This window comes from Poromitra crassiceps, assembly GCF_964638095.1.
Source record: "Poromitra crassiceps genome assembly, chromosome: 10".
Classification (NCBI taxonomy): domain Eukaryota; kingdom Metazoa; phylum Chordata; class Actinopteri; order Beryciformes; family Melamphaidae; genus Poromitra; species Poromitra crassiceps.
This window is the reverse complement of record NC_139631.1, coordinates 37,483,494-37,506,282: the sequence shown is the minus strand read 5'-3', so window position 1 is coordinate 37,506,282 and position 22,789 is coordinate 37,483,494. Positions and strand designations below refer to the sequence as shown.

Genomic DNA, 22,789 nt, shown 5'->3' with positions numbered 1-22,789 from the left:
TGTAAGCAGGTGTGTGACAGACCTTGGGTGCTGTTGTAGTAGAGATGGGTGTAAGTGGGTGTGTGACAGACCTGGGGTATAGAGATGGGTGTAAGCAGGTGTGTGACAGACCTTGGGTGCTGTTGTAGTAGAGATGGGTGTAAGTGGGTGTGTGACAGACCTGGGGTGTTGTTGTAGAGATGGGTGTAAGCAGGTGTGTGACAGACCTGGGGCCGGTTGCACCAACTGGTCTTAACTATGCCTGGTCGTAACTCCTACGTCGGTCTTAGTTAAGACCAGTCTTTAGAGTGGATTTACGCCTGTTGCACCAACACGGCTTACGTCTGGTCTTAACTATGCTGGTCGTAGCAATGCGCGTCCATGTGAATTGCCAGGGAATGCACCCTGATTGGATGATGTTGCAAAAAATGTGCCTCGCGACCTGCTTGGAGCACTGTGCCACTACGCTCTATCAGCCACTACTGTAAAACACGGCGGCGATTGAGCCAGAAAGACAGTCTGAATTAAATTGAATGTAACGTTCCCAATTCTATGTATTAAATTCTAAAAAATGAACGGCAACATTTTGGAAGGCTAAGCCACACAACTAGCTCGTTGTAATCTAACATCATGCTTCAAAAGATGGAGAACTGGCTGTGTTACGACGATGAGGGTAAGGACTCAAAACGGTCTCCGCTGATAAGACACGGAGATCTCTGTTACAGGCAGGCGCTACGCCTCCTCCTGACCAGGCATAACTCTTACGCCTGGGCTTAGTGAAAAGAAGGCTTAAGCCGTCTTGGTGCAACCGGCGTAGCTGTTAGGTCGTAAAGTTACGACCAACTTAGCTTAAGACCAGTGTAAGACCAGGTGGTGCAACCGGCCCCTGGGGTGTTGTTGTAGTATAGATGGGTGTAAGCAGGTGTGTGACAGACCTGGGGTGTTGTTGTAGTAGAGATGGGTGTAAGCAGGTGTGTGACAGACATGGGGTGTTGTTGTAGTAGAGATGGGTGTAAGCAGGTGTGTGACAGACCTGGGGTGTTGTTGTAGAGATGGGTGTAAGTGGGTGTGTGACAGACCTTGTGTATAGAGATGGGTGTAAGCGGGGGTGTGACAGACCTTGGGTGCTGTTGTAGTAGAGGTCGACCCGTGACGGGGTGGAGCTCAGGCTCTGCAGATGCTGCTGCAGGGTCTCCAGCTCTTGGCCCAGCCCGGGCTGGTCAGAGGTGAAGAGATGGTTCTGTTCAACCACCTCGCTGATCCGCTCCAGCAGCTGGGTCACGCTGCAGGAGGGACGAGGGTTTAGACGTCTCACTTTGAAAACTGCAATGGCGCCAAAAGAGATGTCCACCTTTGCATTGCAAAGCCATTTAGTCTCCTATTCTGTCTTCAAATCTCTATTTTTCATTCAACAACAGGAAGGCATTCTCCAACGGCTTGAGATACAGGTCATTTCACTTGTTTCAGAAAGTTTCTATAAACACGTGTTAATATCTTCATCTTGGTATTCGGCAAAAGTATGAATTGGTATCTGTTAAAGTTAAAGTAATAACAATAAAAAAAAAATAAAGTGGCGAGGAGGAAGGTCAACAGTACACTTTTTAGAGTGAAAGAGGGATGAAAAAGTGGGCGGTCACTATTGAGCTCTATACAATCTGGGAACCCCAGGGTCTATTTCAGCACGTAAATAGACTCTGGGACAGCCGTACCTTTTTTTTAAGCTTCCCGTACAGCGCAAATCTTCTGCCCGGGACTTCCGCCTCCGCGCAGTGCCGCTCTGTTGTTGTACCGGCCAATATAAGAGTTCCGTTCCCGAACGCTCGTGAATATATACGAATTTTATAAGAATGTATGTTTTTAAAAGGCACCGCTGCGCGGAAGTGGACGTCGCGGGCGGAGGATCTGCGCTGTAAACAGGGTTCGAGTTATGGGGGGACCTATGGGGTCTTGGACCCCATAGATAGAGTCTGGGACCCCAGTCCAGAACACCTGTGGGACCCCCACAAATATAACTTTTTTATTTATTTTATTTTTTTGTTCCAAATAACACATTTTTTCGATGTAAGAATTAGTATTGTTTATGTTAACTAGATAAATAGGCTAAATAAGAAACATGTTTTCAGTTTTCCCAAAACAACCGTTTGAATTGTTGTGTGAAATGGGCTGCATTTCACCTCCAAGCCACCATGCGCCGCCCATGAGCGCGTGTTCTACTACTACAACCGAGTTGCAGGGAGAAGAAGCCACAACGTGCAACCATCACATGATGTAAACAGCCGCCTGAGCCAACAAGATCTTATTGATCTTTAGTATAGCGTTATCATGCCACCGAAGAAAAGGCTGAAGCTGCCAACGGGGTGTACAAGCCTGGATAGCTTCGGTTTCAGAAAGACACAAAGAACGGCTTCAGACAACGGACAACGACCTGTTAGCGCAACAGCTAGGTTGCTACTAGCTAGTAGCAGGTAAGCTAACGTTATGGTCTGATGATGTCGTGGACACAGCTGAGAGGAGAGGAGACTAGAGACTTTTCATTTTGTAAGTATTAAGCCTACAGTTGTTTTTGTTCTAACAAGATGCTGCTACTGTATCTGCTGAAATATGCTGTCGCAATTTGTTTTTCATTCACAAGTTCTTGATTACCTGTGCACATTAGTGTGTTCGTAAGGTTAGCCTACTCTGGTTACTTCCGGTCTGTTGTTGCTATGCAACGGTAGCGTCAACGGTAGCGTAGGGGATGGCTGCCCCATTCATCCGTTTTCTTCTTGTTGTTGTTTTTAGATAGCGTTTCTTGCTGAGTGCAGAGAACTGCTCGGAAAGCAAATTGTATTTGCATTATGTATATGTATGTATAAGCATTATGTATTTATTTTTGTAGCTTTTGATTTATAAGTGCAGAGACAGAGTTAAATAAATGTTCATTTAAGTTCAGCAATTTTGTCTCATTTGTCAAATTAAATTGTTGTATTTTATCAGATGCAAATAAGTAAATATCACGGCATTATATAGGCCGAGCTATCGGAGCGGAGGTGAGTGAGAAAAGGAACAAATTGATGGTTAAGAGTAAGACTGAATAATAACATCACACAACAGTCTAAACCTAATGTTAATTTAAAATGAGATATTCCTCTAAATCTGGCTTCAAACGGCCACAATTTGAGGAAAAAATGGGCCAATTTTTTCCCGGCGGCCCCTGACTATTATATAACTCAAACCCTGGCTGTAAAGGAAGCCTCAGAGTCTATTTACGTGCCGAAATAGACTCTGGGTTCCCAGATTGAGCTCTATTTAGAGAGAAAGAGGGGTGGAAAAGTGGGCGGTCACTGTTGAGCTGTAAGAGGGAAAGAAGGATGAAGGAAATAGATGAGGGAAAGAGGTGAGGAGGGATGAGCAGAGAATGGAGACAGGCCCGGTTCTACGGGGGTGCAAAAGCATGCATTGCACCCTTATTTTAATTGTCTGCATGCTCAGTTGATTTTTTTTTTTTTTTTTTTTTTAATAAATGCTACAGCTGCACACTTACTGTTTAAACTTGAAGCGCTTTGGGTGTCTAGAAAAGCGCTATATAAATCCAATCATTATTATTATTATTATTATTGAATTATAGTTGTTGTTTTTCTTTGTTCTTTGATGTGATTTTATGGCTTTTTGGCACCTATATGTAACCTTTTAAGGTTGAGATAATTGAATTATCATTATATGGTCCAAATATTTCAGTAAAGCACTTGAAACACTTGAAATATTCTTGCTTGGGTGGTATCATTCTACTTGAAATGATGGTCAAATGCATTATTTTTAGTAAAATAACATGTCAAATTTTTCCGAGTGGGCCCGGCCTTCGGCCGGGCATCTGCACCCTTTCCTATCTAGGATGCACCCCTAGTCATCTTGTTCTGGAACCGGCCCTGAATGGAGAGGAGATCAATGGGAGAAGAAATCAGAGGAGAAAGCAAGGAGGAAGGCATTAAAGAGATGACGATAGAATGAGTTGCACAGATAGTGTGTATCTGTGTGTGTGTGTGTGTGTGTGTGTGTGTGTGTGTGTGTGTGTGTGTGTGTGTGTGTGTGTGTGTGCGTGCGTGTGTGTGTGTGTGTGTGTGTGTTATATTTATAGAGTACAATGACGAGGCTCGGCTGCAAATCATAAGGGTAAGCAGAGTGAGATTAATTGGTCGACTGCATGCAATTACAGGTAATGACCACCGTTCCCCCTGCTCGTGCCCTGTTCAAAGGGTTTTGGACAGTCAATCTGTTCTGTTAGGCAATTAGCGCCATTAGTGGGGTGGGTACGTCTGTCTATGTCTATTCTGGCTATGTGGTTATGAGTCCTAGAGATGGTTTTCACGGAATTGTGTCGCTAAAGTTTGAAACCTAGCTTATTTAGCGATCGGGAGTGAATGCAAGTCACTGTTTATGAGTAGATGTGTGATTGGATGTAATGTAATCTAATGTGTGATTATGGGTGTTAGCGGTTAGCGTAGCGCACATTGAACTTGGTACTGTGTCATCATCGTTCATTGGTCTATTAACACCAAACGTTGTGACTGATGTGCCCACCGAGTTTCAAGTTCATAGACCACTGTGAAGTAGATTGATAGATTGAATTTTATCCAAATCTGATTGGCTAATAACTCTGCCATTTTCTTTGTAATTGTTGGAGCATGCATGGAACATTTGGTGTCATTTGGACTTACGGTTCAGGAGGAGATGATTTTATTTATTTATTTAATTGACCAAAAATCTACACAGATGATGGACCCATGGGTCTCAATTGCAAATTCGTTTGGCATACCAAGTTCCAAGTGTCTACTGTTAGGTCAAACCGGAAGGACTGTTTAAGTTTCGATTCGTGTTATAGTGCCCCCTGTGGCCGAAATGGGGCTAAACCGCTTGGAGACCAGCTTACCAGGCTGGGTTAGTTGCGTGCCAAATTTGAAAACTTTTCACAAATCACACACTGAGCTATAGCCATATACAATCAGCATATAATAACAATAAGAATCTGGTGAAAAACAATCGCTGGGAATAGCTAATAACTGCTCTAAGATAAACAAAAGAAACGGTCCGTATAGCCGCAGTGACTGACTGCTAGTAGAGTCAACTCACGTGGAGTTCTTGTACTGCAGGAAGCCAAACTCGTCCCTCTGTCCCTCCGGGCACAGCGACTGCATGATGGGGATGATGCCGGCCGAGGTGAGGGGGGCCGCGCTATAAAAGGCTGGAGAGGAGGGAGGAAGGAAAGGGGCGGTGGGGAGGGAACAAGGGATAAAAGACAAACAAGATGGAGGATGGAGAAAGAAAGAAGGGATGTGGCAGGGATAGGTAGGACAGTGTGGGACATGTGGCAGGGATAGGTGGGACGGTGTGGGACATGTGGCAGGGATAGGTAGGACAGTGTGGGACATGTGGCAGGGATAGGTGGGACGGTGTGGGACATGTGGCAGGGATAGGTAGGACAGTGTGGGACATGTGGCAGGGATAGGTAGGACAGTGTGGGACATGTGGCAGGGATAGGTGGGACGGTGTGGGACATGTGGCAGGGATAGGTGGGACGGTATGGGACATGTGGCAGGGATAGGTAGGACAGTGTGGGACATGTGGCAGGGATAGGTAGGACAGTGTGGGACATGTGGCAGGGATAGGTGGGACGGTGTGGGACATGTGGCAGGGATAGGTGGGACGGTGTGGGACATGTGGCAGGGATAGGTAGGACAGTGTGGGACATGTGGCAGGGATAGGTAGGACAGTGTGGGACATGTGGCAGGGATAGGTGGGACGGTGTGGGACATGTGGCAGGGATAGGTGGGACGGTATGGGACATGTGGCAGGGATAGGTAGGACAGTGTGGGACATGTGGCAGGGATAGGTAGGACAGTGTGGGACATGTGGCAGGGATAGGTAGGACAGTGTGGGACATGTGGCGAGGGATAGGTAGGACGGTGTGGGACATGTGGCGAGGGAATCCAGGGGAGAGAGAGATGAACAAAGAGAAGGGGAGGAGTACCAACAGGTAGGGAGGTCAGCATTAAGAGACAACAAAGGAGGAAGATGGTTAACGTTCGAGGAAGAGAGATGGCAGAGGAGCCAAACGCAGTCTCACGGCTAATTGTGCAACATTGGTCCACAGCGGCAAAACGTTCTATTTTCACAACGGTTCTAAATGTGTTACATGGGTAACGTTCTTTGTAGTTTCACAATAACGGCTGTCAAATCATTACATGGCGGCAACCATGTTAAATTGTTACATGGCAATGCTTTTGACGTTTTTGCAAACATTTAATATCAACGTAAATTTGAAACCAAACGTCGGTTCATTTGAAAACATTACGCAAATGAAACAACTTAGTTTGTGTTTAGGCAAGTAAAAGAAGGTTAGAAAAAAAAAATAATAATAATAATAATAATAATAATAATAATAATAATAATAATAATAATAATAAACAAACAAACAACTAAATAAATAAGAAAGAAAAAAAGCCATCGGAGGCGTTATTGTGAAACTCTGTTTTTGTGCTCTGGACCAGCCTTGCTACAGTATGAGACACTTTGCTGTGAGAGACTGTGCTGGAGGAAGAGAGATGGCAGAGAAGCCAGCGTAGATACAGACAGTAAGAGAGATGGCAGAGAAGGCAGCGTAGATACAGACAGTACAACAGCTAATGGCCAGAGAAGCTCCCAGACGTCAAGGCACAATAAATGGCCTTTCATCATTCTGCTGCACAAAAAATGGCCCCCGTGATATTTTGTCCTCGTCCGTCCACAAATGGGCGGCTGGACCAGCGTTCATCACCCAGACAGGAGGGAGAAGCAGGAAACTTCAGCTCAATGTTTCCATGGCTACTGTGCCGCTGACTTCTAGTCTTTTTCTGCTTGCTGCTTTATATAACCACCCACAAAACACTCTGCATGCTCCTCCAGCTTGATCTCTCTCATATTATCCCTCTGTGCCTTTTTCACAAAATGGGAGAAAGACCCAGAAATCCTATCAGGTACACAAATACACCCAGAAGAAGAAAAACAAGGCTTCTTCAATGTGCTTCTTTGGTTAGGGAGCTGTCTGATTTGTTTACATTCAAAAACAGCATTCTGGGGGAGTTTCAATCCAGTTTCAGAGATTCACCACCTCACCACTCGTCTTTTGCTATCAATGATTGGTTGAGTGCACATTTCTTTAAACTAAATGAAGATAAAAGTGAAATGATCTGAATCCCTCTATCAAACCTGAAGTAACAAGAGCAAAGATTTAGATTTAAGTTTGAATTCTCGTATAAACAAGGTGGCATCTCGGCCTCTTAGAATTGCTAAGATTATATTAGATTAGATTGTTAACGTAGGGCTCTTCCGAGAACTTTTTTATTTTTTATTTTTTTACAGATGTTTATCAAAGCACCATTGAGATTTCAAGCCTGTAAAACCATTGTCTGGTACAAAATAGAATCCTGTTGGTTAATATTGTAGGAACAATGAAATGTGCATCTATGTGTTGCAAATGCAAGTACTGTACAGGTCAGGACATCCAGTCCAGCAGAATACGCTGAGCAGATGGATGTATGGTAAGACAATATCGACGGTGTGTAGTTTCAGAGCTTGTTTACTTCTGAGGAGAAATGAAACTCTCCTCCCTCTGTCTATCTGCCCCATTGTAACTACAATTAGCTTGACGCTTTAACAGACTTTTGGCCGTTTCTTCTTCAAATATACACCTGGCATTTTGTTACATCCTTATTTATTAATTTCCGGTGCATGTCATTTCTCTGTTCCAAAAATGACACCTACGCAGTCAGCAATTTAGAGATGAAATGGACCCCCTCTACGCATGAAGACATTTCATCCTAGAATAGAAACTAAAATTTAATTGCTGACAATTAGACTCCTGTTATTGCGCCCCAGGAGAATTGAACAGGCTATTAAAGTTAGAGCCACACTGCCTCGAGTCAAACCCAAACCTAGAAAGGCTTTATCTTAGAGCAAATGGCCATTTTCTTTTTTTTTTTAAAGGGTGCAGAACAAGTGTGTTTAATTAGCAATAAAAAGTTTATGATCAATAATCCGATGATTGGTAATCTGGCTTTCAGATTGCTTATTGCTAGAAAAAATTATTTTCAGATCCTTCCTCTGCCAATTGGTCCAACTGACTTTGCTGGGCTTGTATTATATGATTAATCACTCCTAGTAAGAGCACAGTAAGGCACCCATCCAAAACGAATGGCATTATTAGCACTGCCAAGGAGGTTATGTCTGTTGTCAGCAGGATATCACAAAAACTTACAAACAGATTTCCATGGAATTTGATGGGCAGATGGCCCAAAGCCCAAGGAACAATTGATTAGATTTGAGTGCTGATCCAGATTCCAGATCTGGAATTTCCACCATTAGATGATTATAATTTTACTTATTGATTTGCCCTTGTTGTTGTTGTTGTTGCCACAACTGTGAAACTAATGGAGATAGATACTTGGTTCCTAATCCTATAACATATAGTTTGCAGGGTCAAGAAAATGAAGTATTTAGCTAAAGCCTTACGTGTTTTTATTCTTAGGAAATGATCAGTTTGAATGAAGTGGAACGTGAGACCATTGGTCTTTGCAACTAGATTTGTAGAATCACATTTTATATTATTGTATTGCTGTATTGTTGTATGTTTCTATGTACTGTTGACATGTGTTGTGCTGCCTTCTTGGCCAGGTCACCTTTGTGAAAGAGATCATTGATCTCAATGGGTTTTTAACCTGGTTAAATAAAGGATGAATAAAAAAAAAGTGGAAGAGCCTGGGTGCATTGGGTGCCCAAACGGTCAACGGGTCGTCCCCATCGCAGGAAAAGTCGAAGGTTCAGTCATCGTAACCCCTAATGTATCCATCAACGGCCATTTGTTGCTTAGCGAGACGCTGAAGGGCCGACCTGCTAACTCAATGCAAGTCCATTCAATAAGACGTCAACTCAATTCCAGTGCCATCTGTTCTCTCTCTGGCCAACAAGCTGAGGAAGGACATGAAGTCATTTCAGGTGTTAAGTACAGGTCCCAAATCCTGCATTGAGTTAAACCCCCGGATGGTTGAGAGACGAGGTTAAGCACAGTGTCCCGCTGTGTACAGCAGGACACTGTGCAGAGCCAACAGCAAATGGCAGAATTATACACAGGTCAGGTTAGGTACATGAAAGTTAGGTAGCAGATTCTGGCTAACTCACACACAAAAACACACACCAAGACAGACAGACACAGGTAAGAGCTGCATAATTGATTGGAGGGTGGGGAGATGCTGAAATCACGACATTGGATGTAACTTTCAGAGAAGATTATTCGTGTCAATCATAGTGAATTGTAAGCATTGCATTCGCAGCTCAATTTCTGCCCTCTGAAACATTTTTCATTCGTGAAATTCTGCCAATCAGATCAATATACTCAATCTTCAGCAAAAATGATCAACTTGTTGGTGTGTGATTTGTCAGCGATATTGTGCAGCCTTAAACACATGTGTTTGGAAAGGTGAGTTGCAGATTAGATTGCTGCGCGAAGGTATCCGCATCGCTACTCATACGAGTGTGCTGCTCCCCTCACTGTGTTTTGGCTGGCAAAGTGCTACGTTCGCTAACCTGGGCTAAACAAAACAAAGCTCTTTAGCATCAGTCCAATACAGTGTGAAACAGGATGGTGTTGTTCTCTGGAGATGACAGAGTCCAGACTCTGCTTTGCTGTAACTCAGACAGTCAGCAGCACACGGCTAACAAGATGCAGAGAGAGGAGCTGCTTTGGGACCGGAGAGGAACACACTCGCGAGCGGAGGCGGATATATTCAGTTTCAGACACGCACGCACACGCACCCACACGCGCGCACGCACGCACGCACGCACGCACGCACGCGCACGCACGCACACACACACACACACACACACACACACACACACACACACACACACACACACACGCACACACACTTCTGTGCACATAATTTGGCCTGCCTTCACACGTACAGTATATGCGCACAATAAGATATACACAGGACTTTGTACAAACACACCACCACCCGGAAAGACACACACCCTGCTTCAGGTTAACAGAGAAATTCAAATTCATGAATGAGTCAAATAAAGAGTGACTATGCCACTTACACACTGGTCCATCCAACGTGTACAGAGCATGCACCATGCACGGGAAAGACAGAAAACACAGAGGGAAAGCCAGAGAGAGAGGAACAGATTGAAAGAGAGAGCAGCAGAGAGACAGGACAGAGGTAGAGCACAAGAACAGAGACACAAAGCATCAAAGTAAACCGGGTGCTACAATGGCTACAGGCAACAAGAAGTGCATTCAGGAGGACAAACGAAAACATGGATAAAATGCAAACTAAGGACAGTGCTGCACATGAGTAAAAGGTGAACTAAGGACAGTGCTGCACATGACTAAAAGGTGAACTAAGGACAGTGCTGCACATGACTAAAAGGTGAACTAAGGACAGTGCTGCACATGACTAAAAGATGAACTAAGGACAGTGCTGCACATGACTAAAAGGTGAACTAAGGACAGTGCTGCACATGACTAAAAGGTGAACTAAGGACAGTGCTGCACATGACTAAAAGGTGAACTAAGGACAGTGCTGCACATGACTAAAAGGTGAACTAAGGACAGTGCTGCACATGACTAAAAGGTGAACTAAGGACAGTGTTGCACATGACTAAAAGGTGAAGGACAGGGTTGCACATGACTAAAAGATGAACTAAGGACAGTGCTGCACATGACTAAAAGGTGAACTAAGGACAGTGCTGCACATGACTAAAAGGTGAACTAAGGACAGTGCTGCACATGACTAAAAGGTGAACTAAGGACAGTGCTGCACATGACTAAAAGGTGAACTAAGGACAGTGCTGCACATGACTAAAAGGTGAACTAAGGACAGTGCTGCACATGACTAAAAGGTGAACTAAGGACAGGGTTGCACATGACTAAAATATGAACTAAGGACAGTGCTGCACATGACTAAAAGGTGAACTAAGGACAGTGCTGCACATGACTAAAAGGTGAACTAAGGACAGTGCTGCACATGACTAAAAGGTGAACTAAGGACAAAAGTGTTGCACATGACTAAAAGGTGAACTAAGGACAGTGCTGCACATGACTAAAAGGTGAACTAAGGACAGTGCTGCACATGACTAAAAGGTGAACTAAGGACAGTGTTGCACATGACTAAAAGGTGAACTAAGGACAGTGCTGCACATGACTAAAAGGTGAACTAAGGACAGTGCTGGACATGACTAAAAGGTGAACTAAGGACAGTGCTGCACATGACTAAAAGGTGAACTAAGGACAGTGCTGCACATGACTAAAAGATGAACTAAGGACAGTGCTGCACATGACTAAAAGATGAACTAAGGACAGTGCTGCACATGACTAAAAGGTGAACTAAGGACAAAAGGTGAACTAAGGACAGTGCTGCACATGACTAAAAGGTGAACGAAGGACAGTGCTGCATGTGACTAAAAGGTGAACTAAGGACAGTGTTGCACATGACTAAAAGATGAACTAAGGACAGTGTTGCACATGACTAAAAGGTGAACTAAGGACAGTGTTGCACATGACTAAAAGGTGAACTAAGGACAAAAGGTGAACTAAGGACAGTGCTGCACATGACTAAAAGGTGAACTAAGGACAGTGTTGCACATGACTAAAAGATGAACTAAGGACAGTGCTGCACATGACTAAAAGATGAACTAAGGACAGTGTTGCACATGACTAAAAGGTGAACTAAGGACAAAAGGTGAACTAAGGACAGTGCTGCACATGACTAAAAGGTGAACTAAGGACAGTGTTGCACATGACTAAAAGGTGAACTAAGGACAAAAGGTGAACTAAGGACAGTGCTGCACATGACTAAAAGGTGAACTAAGGACAGTGCTGCACATGACTAAAAGGTGAACTAAGGACAGTGCTGCACATGACTAAAAGGTGAACTAAGGACAGTGCTGCACATGACTAAAAGGTTAACTAAGGACAGTGCTGCACATGACTAAAAGGTGAACTAAGGACAGTGTTGCACATGACTAAAAGGTGAACTAAGGACAGTGCTGCACATGACTAAAAGATGAACTAAGGACAGTGTTGCACATGACTAAAAGGTGAACTAAGGACAGTGTTGCACATGACTAAAAGGTGAACTAAGGACAGTGCTGCACATGACTAAAAGGTGAACTAAGGACAGTGCTGCACATGACTAAAAGGTGAACTAAGGACAGTGTTGCACATGACTAAAAGGTGAACTAAGGACAGTGCTGCACATGACTAAAAGATGAACTAAGGACAGTGCTGCACATGACTAAAATGTGAACTAAGGACAGTGCTGCACATGACTAAAAGGTGAACTAAGGACAGTGCTGCACATGACTAAAAGGTGAACTAAGGACAGTGCTGCACATGACTAAAAGGTGAACTAAGGACAGTGCTGCACATGACTAAAAGGTGAACTAAGGACAGTGCTGCACATGACTAAAAGGTGAACTAAGGACAGTGCTGCACGTGACTAAAAGGTGAACTAAGGACAGTGCTGCACGTGACTAAAAGGTGAACTAAGGACAGTGCTGCACGTGACTAAAAGGTGAACTAAGGACAGTGTTGCACGTGACTAAAAGGTGAACTAAGGACAGTGCTGCACATGACTAAAAGGTGAACTAAGGACAGTGCTGCACATGACTAAAAGGTGAACTAAGGACAGTGCTGCACATGACTAAAAGGTGAACTAAGGACAGTGCTGCACATGACTAAAAGGTGAACTAAGGACAGTGCTGCACATGACTAAAAGGTGAACTAAGGACAGTGCTGCACGTGACTAAAAGGTGAACTAAGGACAGTGCTGCACGTGACTAAAAGGTGAACTAAGGACAGTGCTGCACGTGACTAAAAGGTGAACTAAGGACAGTGTTGCACGTGACTAAGAGGTGAACTAAGGACAGTGCTGCACATGACTAAAAGGTGAACTAAGGACAGTGCTGCACATGACTAAAAGGTGAACTAAGGACAGTGCTGCACATGACTAAAAGGTGAACTAAGGACAGTGCTGCACATGACTAAAAGGTGAACTAAGGACAGTGTTGCACATGACTAAAAGGTGAACTAAGGACAGTGCTGCACATGACTAAAAGGTGAACTAAGGACAGTGCTGCACATGACTAAAAGGTGAACTAAGGACAGTGCTGCACATGACTAAAAGGTGAACTAAGGACAGTGCTGCACATGACTAAAAGGTGAACTAAGGACAGTGCTGCACGTGACTAAAAGGTGAACTAAGGACAGTGCTGGACGTGACTAAAAGGTGAACTAAGGACAGTGCTGCACGTGACTAAAAGGTGAACTAAGGACAGTGCTGCACATGACTAAAAGGTGAACTAAGGACAAAAGTGTTGCACATGACTAAAAGGTGAACTAAGGGACAGTGCTGCACATGACTAAAAGGTGAACTAAGGACAGTGCTGCACATGACTAAAAGGTGAACTAAGGACAGTGTTGCACATGACTAAAAGGTGAACTAAGGACAGTGCTGCACATGACTAAAAGGTGAACTAAGGACAGTGCTGGACATGACTAAAAGGTGAACTAAGGACAGTGCTGCACATGACTAAAAGGTGAACTAAGGACAGTGCTGCACATGACTAAAAGATGAACTAAGGACAGTGCTGCACATGACTAAAAGATGAACTAAGGACAGTGCTGCACATGACTAAAAGGTGAACTAAGGACAAAAGGTGAACTAAGGACAGTGCTGCACATGACTAAAAGGTGAACGAAGGACAGTGCTGCATGTGACTAAAAGGTGAACTAAGGACAGTGTTGCACATGACTAAAAGATGAACTAAGGACAGTGTTGCACATGACTAAAAGGTGAACTAAGGACAGTGTTGCACATGACTAAAAGGTGAACTAAGGACAAAAGGTGAACTAAGGACAGTGCTGCACATGACTAAAAGGTGAACTAAGGACAGTGTTGCACATGACTAAAAGATGAACTAAGGACAGTGCTGCACATGACTAAAAGATGAACTAAGGACAGTGTTGCACATGACTAAAAGGTGAACTAAGGACAAAAGGTGAACTAAGGACAGTGCTGCACATGACTAAAAGGTGAACTAAGGACAGTGTTGCACATGACTAAAAGGTGAACTAAGGACAAAAGGTGAACTAAGGACAGTGCTGCACATGACTAAAAGGTGAACTAAGGACAGTGCTGCACATGACTAAAAGGTGAACTAAGGACAGTGCTGCACATGACTAAAAGGTGAACTAAGGACAGTGCTGCATATGACTAAAAGGTTAACTAAGGACAGTGCTGCACATGACTAAAAGGTGAACTAAGGACAGTGTTGCACATGACTAAAAGGTGAACTAAGGACAGTGCTGCACATGACTAAAAGATGAACTAAGGACAGTGTTGCACATGACTAAAAGGTGAACTAAGGACAGTGTTGCACATGACTAAAAGGTGAACTAAGGACAGTGCTGCACATGACTAAAAGGTGAACTAAGGACAGTGCTGCACATGACTAAAAGGTGAACTAAGGACAGTGTTGCACATGACTAAAAGGTGAACTAAGGACAGTGCTGCACATGACTAAAAGATGAACTAAGGACAGTGCTGCACATGACTAAAAGGTGAACTAAGGACAGTGCTGCACATGACTAAAAGGTGAACTAAGGACAGTGCTGCACATGACTAAAAGGTGAACTAAGGACAGTGCTGCACATGACTAAAAGGTGAACTAAGGACAGTGCTGCACATGACTAAAAGGTGAACTAAGGACAGTGCTGCACATGACTAAAAGGTGAACTAAGGACAGTGCTGCACATGACTAAAAGGTGAACTAAGGACAGTGCTGCACGTGACTAAAAGGTGAACTAAGGACAGTGCTGCACGTGACTAAAAGGTGAACTAAGGACAGTGCTGCACGTGACTAAAAGGTGAACTAAGGACAGTGCTGCACATGACTAAAAGGTGAACTAAGGACAGTGCTGCACATGACTAAAAGGTGAACTAAGGACAGTGCTGCACATGACTAAAAGGTGAACTAAGGACAGTGCTGCACATGACTAAAAGGTGAACTAAGGACAGTGCTGCACATGACTAAAAGGTGAACTAAGGACAGTGCTGCACATGACTAAAAGGGTGAACTAAGGACAGTGCTGCACGTGACTAAAAGGTGAACTAAGGACAGTGCTGCACGTGACTAAAAGGTGAACTAAGGACAGTGTTGCACGTGACTAAAAGGTGAACTAAGGACAGTGCTGCACATGACTAAAAGGTGACTAAGGACAGTGCTGCACATGACTAAAAGGTGAACTAAGGACAGTGCTGCACATGACTAAAAGGTGAACTAAGGACAGTGCTGCACATGACTAAAAGGTGAACTAAGGACAGTGCTGCACATGACTAAAAGGTGAACTAAGGACAGTGCTGCACATGACTAAAAGGTGAACTAAGGACAGTGCTGCACATGACTAAAAGGTGAACTAAGGACAGTGCTGCACATGACTAAAAGGTGAACTAAGGACAGTGCTGCACATGACTAAAAGGTGAACTAAGGACAGTGCTGCACATGACTAAAAGGTGAACTAAGGACAGTGCTGCACGTGACTAAAAGGTGAACTAAGGACAGTGCTGGACGTGACTAAAAGGTGAACTAAGGACAGTGCTGCACGTGACTAAAAGGTGAACTAAGGACAGTGCTGCACATGACTAAAAGGTGAACTAAGGACAGTGCTGCACATGACTAAAAGGTGAACTAAGGACAGTGCTGCACATGACTAAAAGGTGAACTAAGGACAGTGCTGCACATGACTAAAAGGTGAACTAAGGACAGTGCTGCACATGACTAAAAGGTGAACTAAGGACAGTGCTGCACATGACTAAAAGGTGAACTAAGGACAGTGCTGCACGTGACTAAAAGGTGAACTAAGGACAGTGCTGCACGTGACTAAAAGGTGAACTAAGGACAGTGTTGCACGTGACTAAAAGGTGAACTAAGGACAGTGCTGCACATGACTAAAAGGTGAACTAAGGACAGTGCTGCACATGACTAAAAGGTGAACTAAGGACAGTGCTGCACATGACTAAAAGGTGAACTAAGGACAGTGCTGCACATGACTAAAAGGTGAACTAAGGACAGTGTTGCACATGACTAAAAGGTGAACTAAGGACAGTGCTGCACATGACTAAAAGGTGAACTAAGGACAGTGCTGCACATGACTAAAAGGTGAACTAAGGACAGTGTTGCACATGACTAAAAGGTGAACTAAGGACAGTGCTGCACATGACTAAAAGGTGAACTAAGGACAGTGCTGCACATGACTAAAAGGTGAACTAAGGACAGTGCTGCACATGACTAAAAGGTGAACTAAGGACAGTGCTGCACGTGACTAAAAGGTGAACTAAGGACAGTGCTGCACGTGACTAAAAGGTGAACTAAGGACAGTGCTGCACATGACTAAAAGGTGAACTAAGGACAGTGCTGCACATGACTAAAAGGTGAACTAAGGACAGTGTTGCACATGACTAAAAGGTGAACTAAGGACAGTGCTGCACATGACTAAAAGGTGAACTAAGGACAGTGCTGCACATGACTAAAAGGTGAACTAAGGACAGTGCTGCACATGACTAAAAGGTGAACTAAGGACAGTGCTGCACATGACTAAAAGGTGAACTAAGGACAGTGCTGCACATGACTAAAAGGTGAACTAAGGACAGTGCTGCACATGACTAAAAGGTGAACTAAGGACAGTGCTGCACATGACTAAAAGGTGAACTAAGGACAGTGCTGCACATGACTAAAAGGTGAACTAAGGACAGTGCTGCACGTGACTAAAAGGTGAACTAAGGACAGTGCTGCACGTGACTAAAAGGTGAACTAAGGACAGTGTTGCACATGACTAAAAGGTGAACTAAGGACAGTGCTGCACATGACTAAAAGGTGAACTAAGGACAGTGCTGCACATGACTAAAAGGTGAACTAAGGACAGTGCTGCACATGACTAAAAGGTGAACTAAGGACAGTGCTGCACATGACTAAAAGGTGAACTAAGGACAGTGCTGCACATGACTAAAAGGTGAACTAAGGACAGTGTTGCACATGACTAAAAGGTGAACTAAGGACAGTGCTGCACATGACTAAAAGGTGAACTAAGGACAGTGCTGCACATGACTAAAAGGTGAACTAAGGACAGTGCTGCACATGACTAAAAGGTGAACTAAGGACAGTGCTGCACATGACTAAAAGGTGAACTAAGGACAGTGTTGCACATGACTAAAAGGTGAACTAAGGACAGTGCTGCACATGACTAAAAGGTGAACTAAGGACAGTGCTGCACATGACTAAAAGGTGAACTAAGGACAGAAAGTTACAGCACAAGGCGGTGGGCAAATCGCATCTTTGCAACCGAGCTCTCACCAGCGGATTAGCAAAGTTATGCATTTGCCTCTTTGAAATGCATGGCGATTTTGCAGAGAACTACGTAACATCTATTTGACGGCAGGCGTATCTAGGCCAACATGACTCAGCAGGAGCGTTTTCCTTCCCATATTTAAAACAACATCAGAGGGGAACTTCATGGGGAAGTGAGAACAGAAGATGACGTTTTACACCTGTATAGACCTCCACCCCTTCCTCACTCTTGAAAACATTATTGTCAACATATTTCAGAGTCTCAGTTTTGATAGCAAACTTGTACTACTTTACGACACAACACATCGCTATTACTAAGAGAAAACCTTGTAACTCCAATTTTGGGGATTTTCGAGTTTTAACTTAAAAGAGGAACGAACAGGAAAAACATGGTGTCCCCCACCCTTGGGTCAGTCCCATTGATTGATAATACACCCCCTAGTGGCACAAAGGCCGATCCATAGTTCCCTCTTTGGTGGGGGACAACTAAACCCCACCCAAATGTGTGGTGATGCCTGACATGACATCTATGGGTGAAAAGTAGGGTACTGAACTGGCCATCTGCTATTAGCTAATCTTTTGGTGTCAGGTGATGTCACCACCAGGGTGGGAATTACACGGAGGCCATGAGGCCATATTTTTTTCGTTGCCCCTCCCTCTGGATCTGATGCCCTGAGATCCCTAAGGCCACATTAGCAGTGCCCTGCCACCAGCCTGCTACTGTCAGTTGCTTTAAAGGCATCAGTGGTCTCAGTTAACCTGCCCTATGCAAATTATGTGTCATTGGCTCATTCTAACACACATTTCAGAAGAATCGCTCTTCACGATGTCAAATAGAGCAATGGCCTTTGTGCCCGGGCATGTGGCCTTGTGCCCTAAATAAATTTGCGATGCCGAAGGCCAAATGCCCACGCCCCTAAAATGATGAAATTCCCACCCTGGTCACCACCTGTTTTTGTACTCTACAGAAGGTGACATCACCTGGCACAAAGACCAGCCAATAGCAGACTGCCAGGTCAGTGCCCTACTTTTCACCAGCAGGTGTCAGGCTTCACCAATGCTTTTGGGTGTGGGGTTTAGTTCCTCTGAAAGTGTGAAGGCTTCTCTGCAAGTCTTAGCTTCATGAAACCAAACCCTTTCTCTCTGTTCAAAGGCCACCAAATAAATGCACCAATGCAATGGTGATCAAGCTCAAATCAAGGGTGTTTTTCTTGGTTACAGAGAAGTTGCAATTTTGGAGATTTTCTCCTGACAGCGGCGATATGTTAATAACAGCATACATTCTGGACCGGAAACTTCCAAGGGCACATCCGAAAATGACCAACCAACTACATTTTTTTATTTTTTTGTAATAGTAGAGGACCTCTGAACTGAATTCGGTTGCCAAAGTGGCTAGTAAAATACTAACTTACCCTACCCTACACAGTACCAGGAGGCAGCCAATAAAGATGCCAATATCACCATTTTTGTATTGCAGCTGCTGAGGCAATTATTTTTTATTTTTTCAATTATGTTCATGCTATAGTTCAAAAATAATTCTAGAGAGGATTTTGGTGCCAATCCTCTAGTCACATATTGAGTAAGGTGACCATTGGGTGTAGTCCTTCAAGTAAAAAATGGAGGAACCTCCATGCAATTGTATTGAACATGATGCAGCCTATTTAACCCATTGATACCTGATGCAGCATTTGTGTGTGTATCCCTTTAAGACCGCGAACCGCGTTAACGCGGTTCGCGGTCTTAAAGAAATACGCACACAAATGAGGGATATACACGCAAATGCTGCATCAGGTATCAATGGGTTAAAAGTACATTTGAATGAGTTGCACTACACTTCCTTTTCCACGTTCTCTCCTTCCAGTGCACGTGTCGTCTACCTACCTTCCTTGACGGGAATCGCCGGCTTCTTCTGCCTCAGACCCAGGAGGATGAAGAAGAGGACCAGTGGGATGAAGATCTCAAAGGCCAGCACCCACTGAAGGACAGGAGAGAAGAGAGGGAGACACATTGATATCGACAACTGTATTGGTGTTTCATTTCACCCCGGGTTCCCAGGTCCAGGTGGGTCGCCATCGGTGAACCTCACGTCTGAAACTCTCCTTGTCGATCGCCATCTCCCCGCTCGTGCATCACGCCGCTGAAGCGATTGAGTTGAGTTTGCCTACTGTCCGATATTGATCCATTAGTTCAGATATTATAGATCTGATATTGATCCATTAGATCAGGGAGCTGGTGTGAAGGTTGTCCCAGTCTGCTAAACATGGAGTGTTGGCTCATGGCTGCTGCTCCCAAAACCCTGCCACAGCTTTACAAACTGCTCGGCTACAGATAGTAGAAACCCTGCCACGGCTTGCCAAAGTGCTCTGCTATAGATAGTAAAAACCCTGCCACGGCTTTACAAAGTGCTCTGCTATAGATAGTAAAAACCCTGCCACGGCTTTCCAAAGTGCTCTGCTATAGATAATAAAAACCCTGCCACAGCTTTCCAAAGTGCTCTGCTATAGATAGTAGAAACCCTGCCACGGCTTTACAAAGTGCTCTGCTACAGATAGTAAAAACCCTGCTACGGCTTTCCAAAGTGCTCTGCTATAGATAGTAAAAACCCTGCCACAGCTTTCCAAAGTGCTCTGCTATAGATAGTAGAAACCCTGCCACGGCTTTACAAAGTGCTCTGCTACAGATAGTAAAAACCCTGCCACGGCTTTCCAAAGTGCTCTGCTATAGATAGTAAAAACCCTGCCACAGCTTTCCAAAGTGCTCTGCTATAGATAGTAGAAACCCTGCCACGGCTTTACAAAGTGCTCTGCTACAGATAGTAAAAACCCTGCCACGGCTTTCCAAAGTGCCCTGCTATAGATAGTAAAAACCCTGCCACAGCTTTCCAAAGTGCTCTGCTACAGATAGTAAAAACCCTGCCACGGCTTTCCAAAGTGCTCTGCTATAGATAGTAAAAACCCTGCCACAGCTTTCCAAAGTGCTCTGCTATAGATAGTAAAAACCCTGCCACAGCTTTACAAAGTGCTCGGCTACAGATAGTAAAAACCCTGCCACAGCTTTACAAAGTGCTCGGCTACAGATAGTAAAAACCCTGCCACAGCTTTACAAAGTGCTCGGCTACAGATAGTAAAAACCCTGCCACGGCTTTACAAAGTGCTCGGCTACAGATAGTAAAAACCCTGCCACAGCTTTACAAAGTGCTCGGCTACAGATAGTAAAAACCCTGCCACAGCTTTACAAAGTGCTCGGCTACAGATAGTAAAAACCCTGCCACAGCTTTACAAAGTGCTCGGCTACAGATAGTAAAAACCCTGCCACGGCTTTACAAAGTGCTCGGCTACAGATAGTAAAAACCCTGCCACAGCTTTACAAAGGCTCGGCTACAGATAGTAAAAACCCTGCCACAGCTTTCCAAAGCGCTCGGCTACAGATAGTAAAAACCCTGCCACAGCTTTACAAAGTGCTCGGCTACAGATAGTAAAAACCCTGCCACAGCTTTACAAAGTGCTCGGCTACAGATAGTAAAAACCCTGCCACGGCTTTACAAAGTGCTCGGCTACAGATAGTAAAAACCCTGCCACAGCTTTACAAAGTGCTCGGCTACAGATAGTAAAAACCCTGCCACAGCTTTACAAAGTGCTCGGCTACAGATAGTAAAAACCCTGCCACAGCTTTACAAAGTGCTCGGCTACAGATAGTAAAAACCCTGCCACGGCTTTACAAAGTGCTCGGCTACAGATAGTAAAAACTAGGGATGCAGGGGTTAACCGGTTTGACTATTAACCGCGATTTAAAACGTCACGGTTATATAACCGCAGAGGCTCCGCTACACCGAGTGTTTTGTTTCACAACAGTCCGTCAGTTTAAACTCCTATGCGGCGCAGACGGCGCTGGAAGGAGAGGAACCTGTCTCTCTCGCTTCGTTTCCGCACGGACTATTTAGCGGAGGCACCAAACACAGGCAGCTGCCATGTCTCCCAGTAGTAGCCAGTCTGTAGCCTAGCCATGGATGCCCAACATAAATGTTGCAATACATGTCCCGCAAGGTTTCTGAGATTAGGGGAAAGTCTGAGCTGGTGTTACGTTAAACCAAACGTGGGGAAGAGGCAGCGGATTTGTTTAGCGTTAACATACAGTCATTGACGTTAACGTTAGCTGTTGTGGCTAATGTTAGCTAGCTGGCCATAGCCTAGCGTACATAGTTCCTCAAGCTCGTTGTGACCAAACATCCCCGCATTTAAAGCACTTCATGCTCCCAGCGCTGGCCTAAACCATAGAGAACCGCATGCTTTACACGAAAAGAAACATCAAGGGTTTGTGTCAACTCCAAAAGCAACCCGCTAACGTTACATGTAGGCCTAATAACGTGAAGCTAACGTAGCTAGCTGCTTGGCAGTCATGATCTGACTGAGACAAGGAAAACAAATGCGCACATTTACATAACAAACACCAGTCAACACCACAGAGTGTCCTTTCTTTAATCCAGAGGGAGCATTTTCCAGTAAAAAGTGAAACGACACATGATGGCTTATAGTGAGGCTTTCCATGCCTGCCCCATCATCACTTCAATAGAACTGACCCCAATGCAAAATTCATTTCAGACGGCACATTTAGTTGCCAGTAACATGCCAATAAGAGTCTAAGTTACTATGCCTTTTGTGTTTTTTTCTGCAGACTAAGCAGCTATAGGCTTTCGCTTCTATAAAATAATAATAAAATATTTTTTGTATTATATATATATATATATTATATCAGAAATGTTGTTTGTTTTATGTTCACAATAGTGATGTCAGTTAGATTTGATTAGGTCAGAGCCATGGAATATTAAATCATCCATCTTTGCTCACTACATCTGCCCTTTCTTCTTTTTTTAATCCCAGGTGTGCATAAAATACAGGTTAAGAACTTATTTTTTTAAATACAAAAATGTGAAAAAAGTAACAATAGTATGTTTAACGTATCGGTTATTGGCCAGGAGAATATTTATCGGTTAGCGTAGGCCTATACTATCGGCTGTAAAAATCCATATCGTGCATTAGTATTCCGGAAGGCAGCAACTGTTAAGATTGTGGGGGAAATACAATAAAACCTCTATTTAGAGAATGCTCATGTGATTTTTATACGTCCATAACAATAATCGTGAAACCGTGATAATCGTGGTTTTTTCTCAGACTATAATCGTACATCAAAATTTATAATCGTTGCATCCCTAGTAAAAACCCTGCCACAGCTTTACAAAGCGCTCGGCTACAGATAGTAAAAACCCTGCCACAGCTTTACAAAGCGCTCGGCTACAGATAGTAAAAACCCTGCCACAGCTTTACAAAGTGCTCGGCTACAGATAGTATAAAAACCCTGCCACGGCTTTACGAAGTGCTCGGCTGCAGATAGTAAA

The 22,789-nt window shown here is 44.1% G+C and overlaps 1 protein-coding gene across 1 annotated transcript in view; it reads right to left on the bottom strand.

Annotated features, from left to right (window-relative positions):
- The window catches only part of abca2 (ATP-binding cassette, sub-family A (ABC1), member 2), a 146,576-nt gene that overhangs the window by 71,733 nt on the left and 52,054 nt on the right, over nt 1-22,789 (bottom strand). The window contains 3 exon segments of the mRNA XM_083644079.1: nt 1,099-1,262; nt 5,086-5,197; nt 19,279-19,372. Coding sequence (XP_083500205.1) covers nt 1,099-1,262; nt 5,086-5,197; nt 19,279-19,372 — 370 coding nt within the window.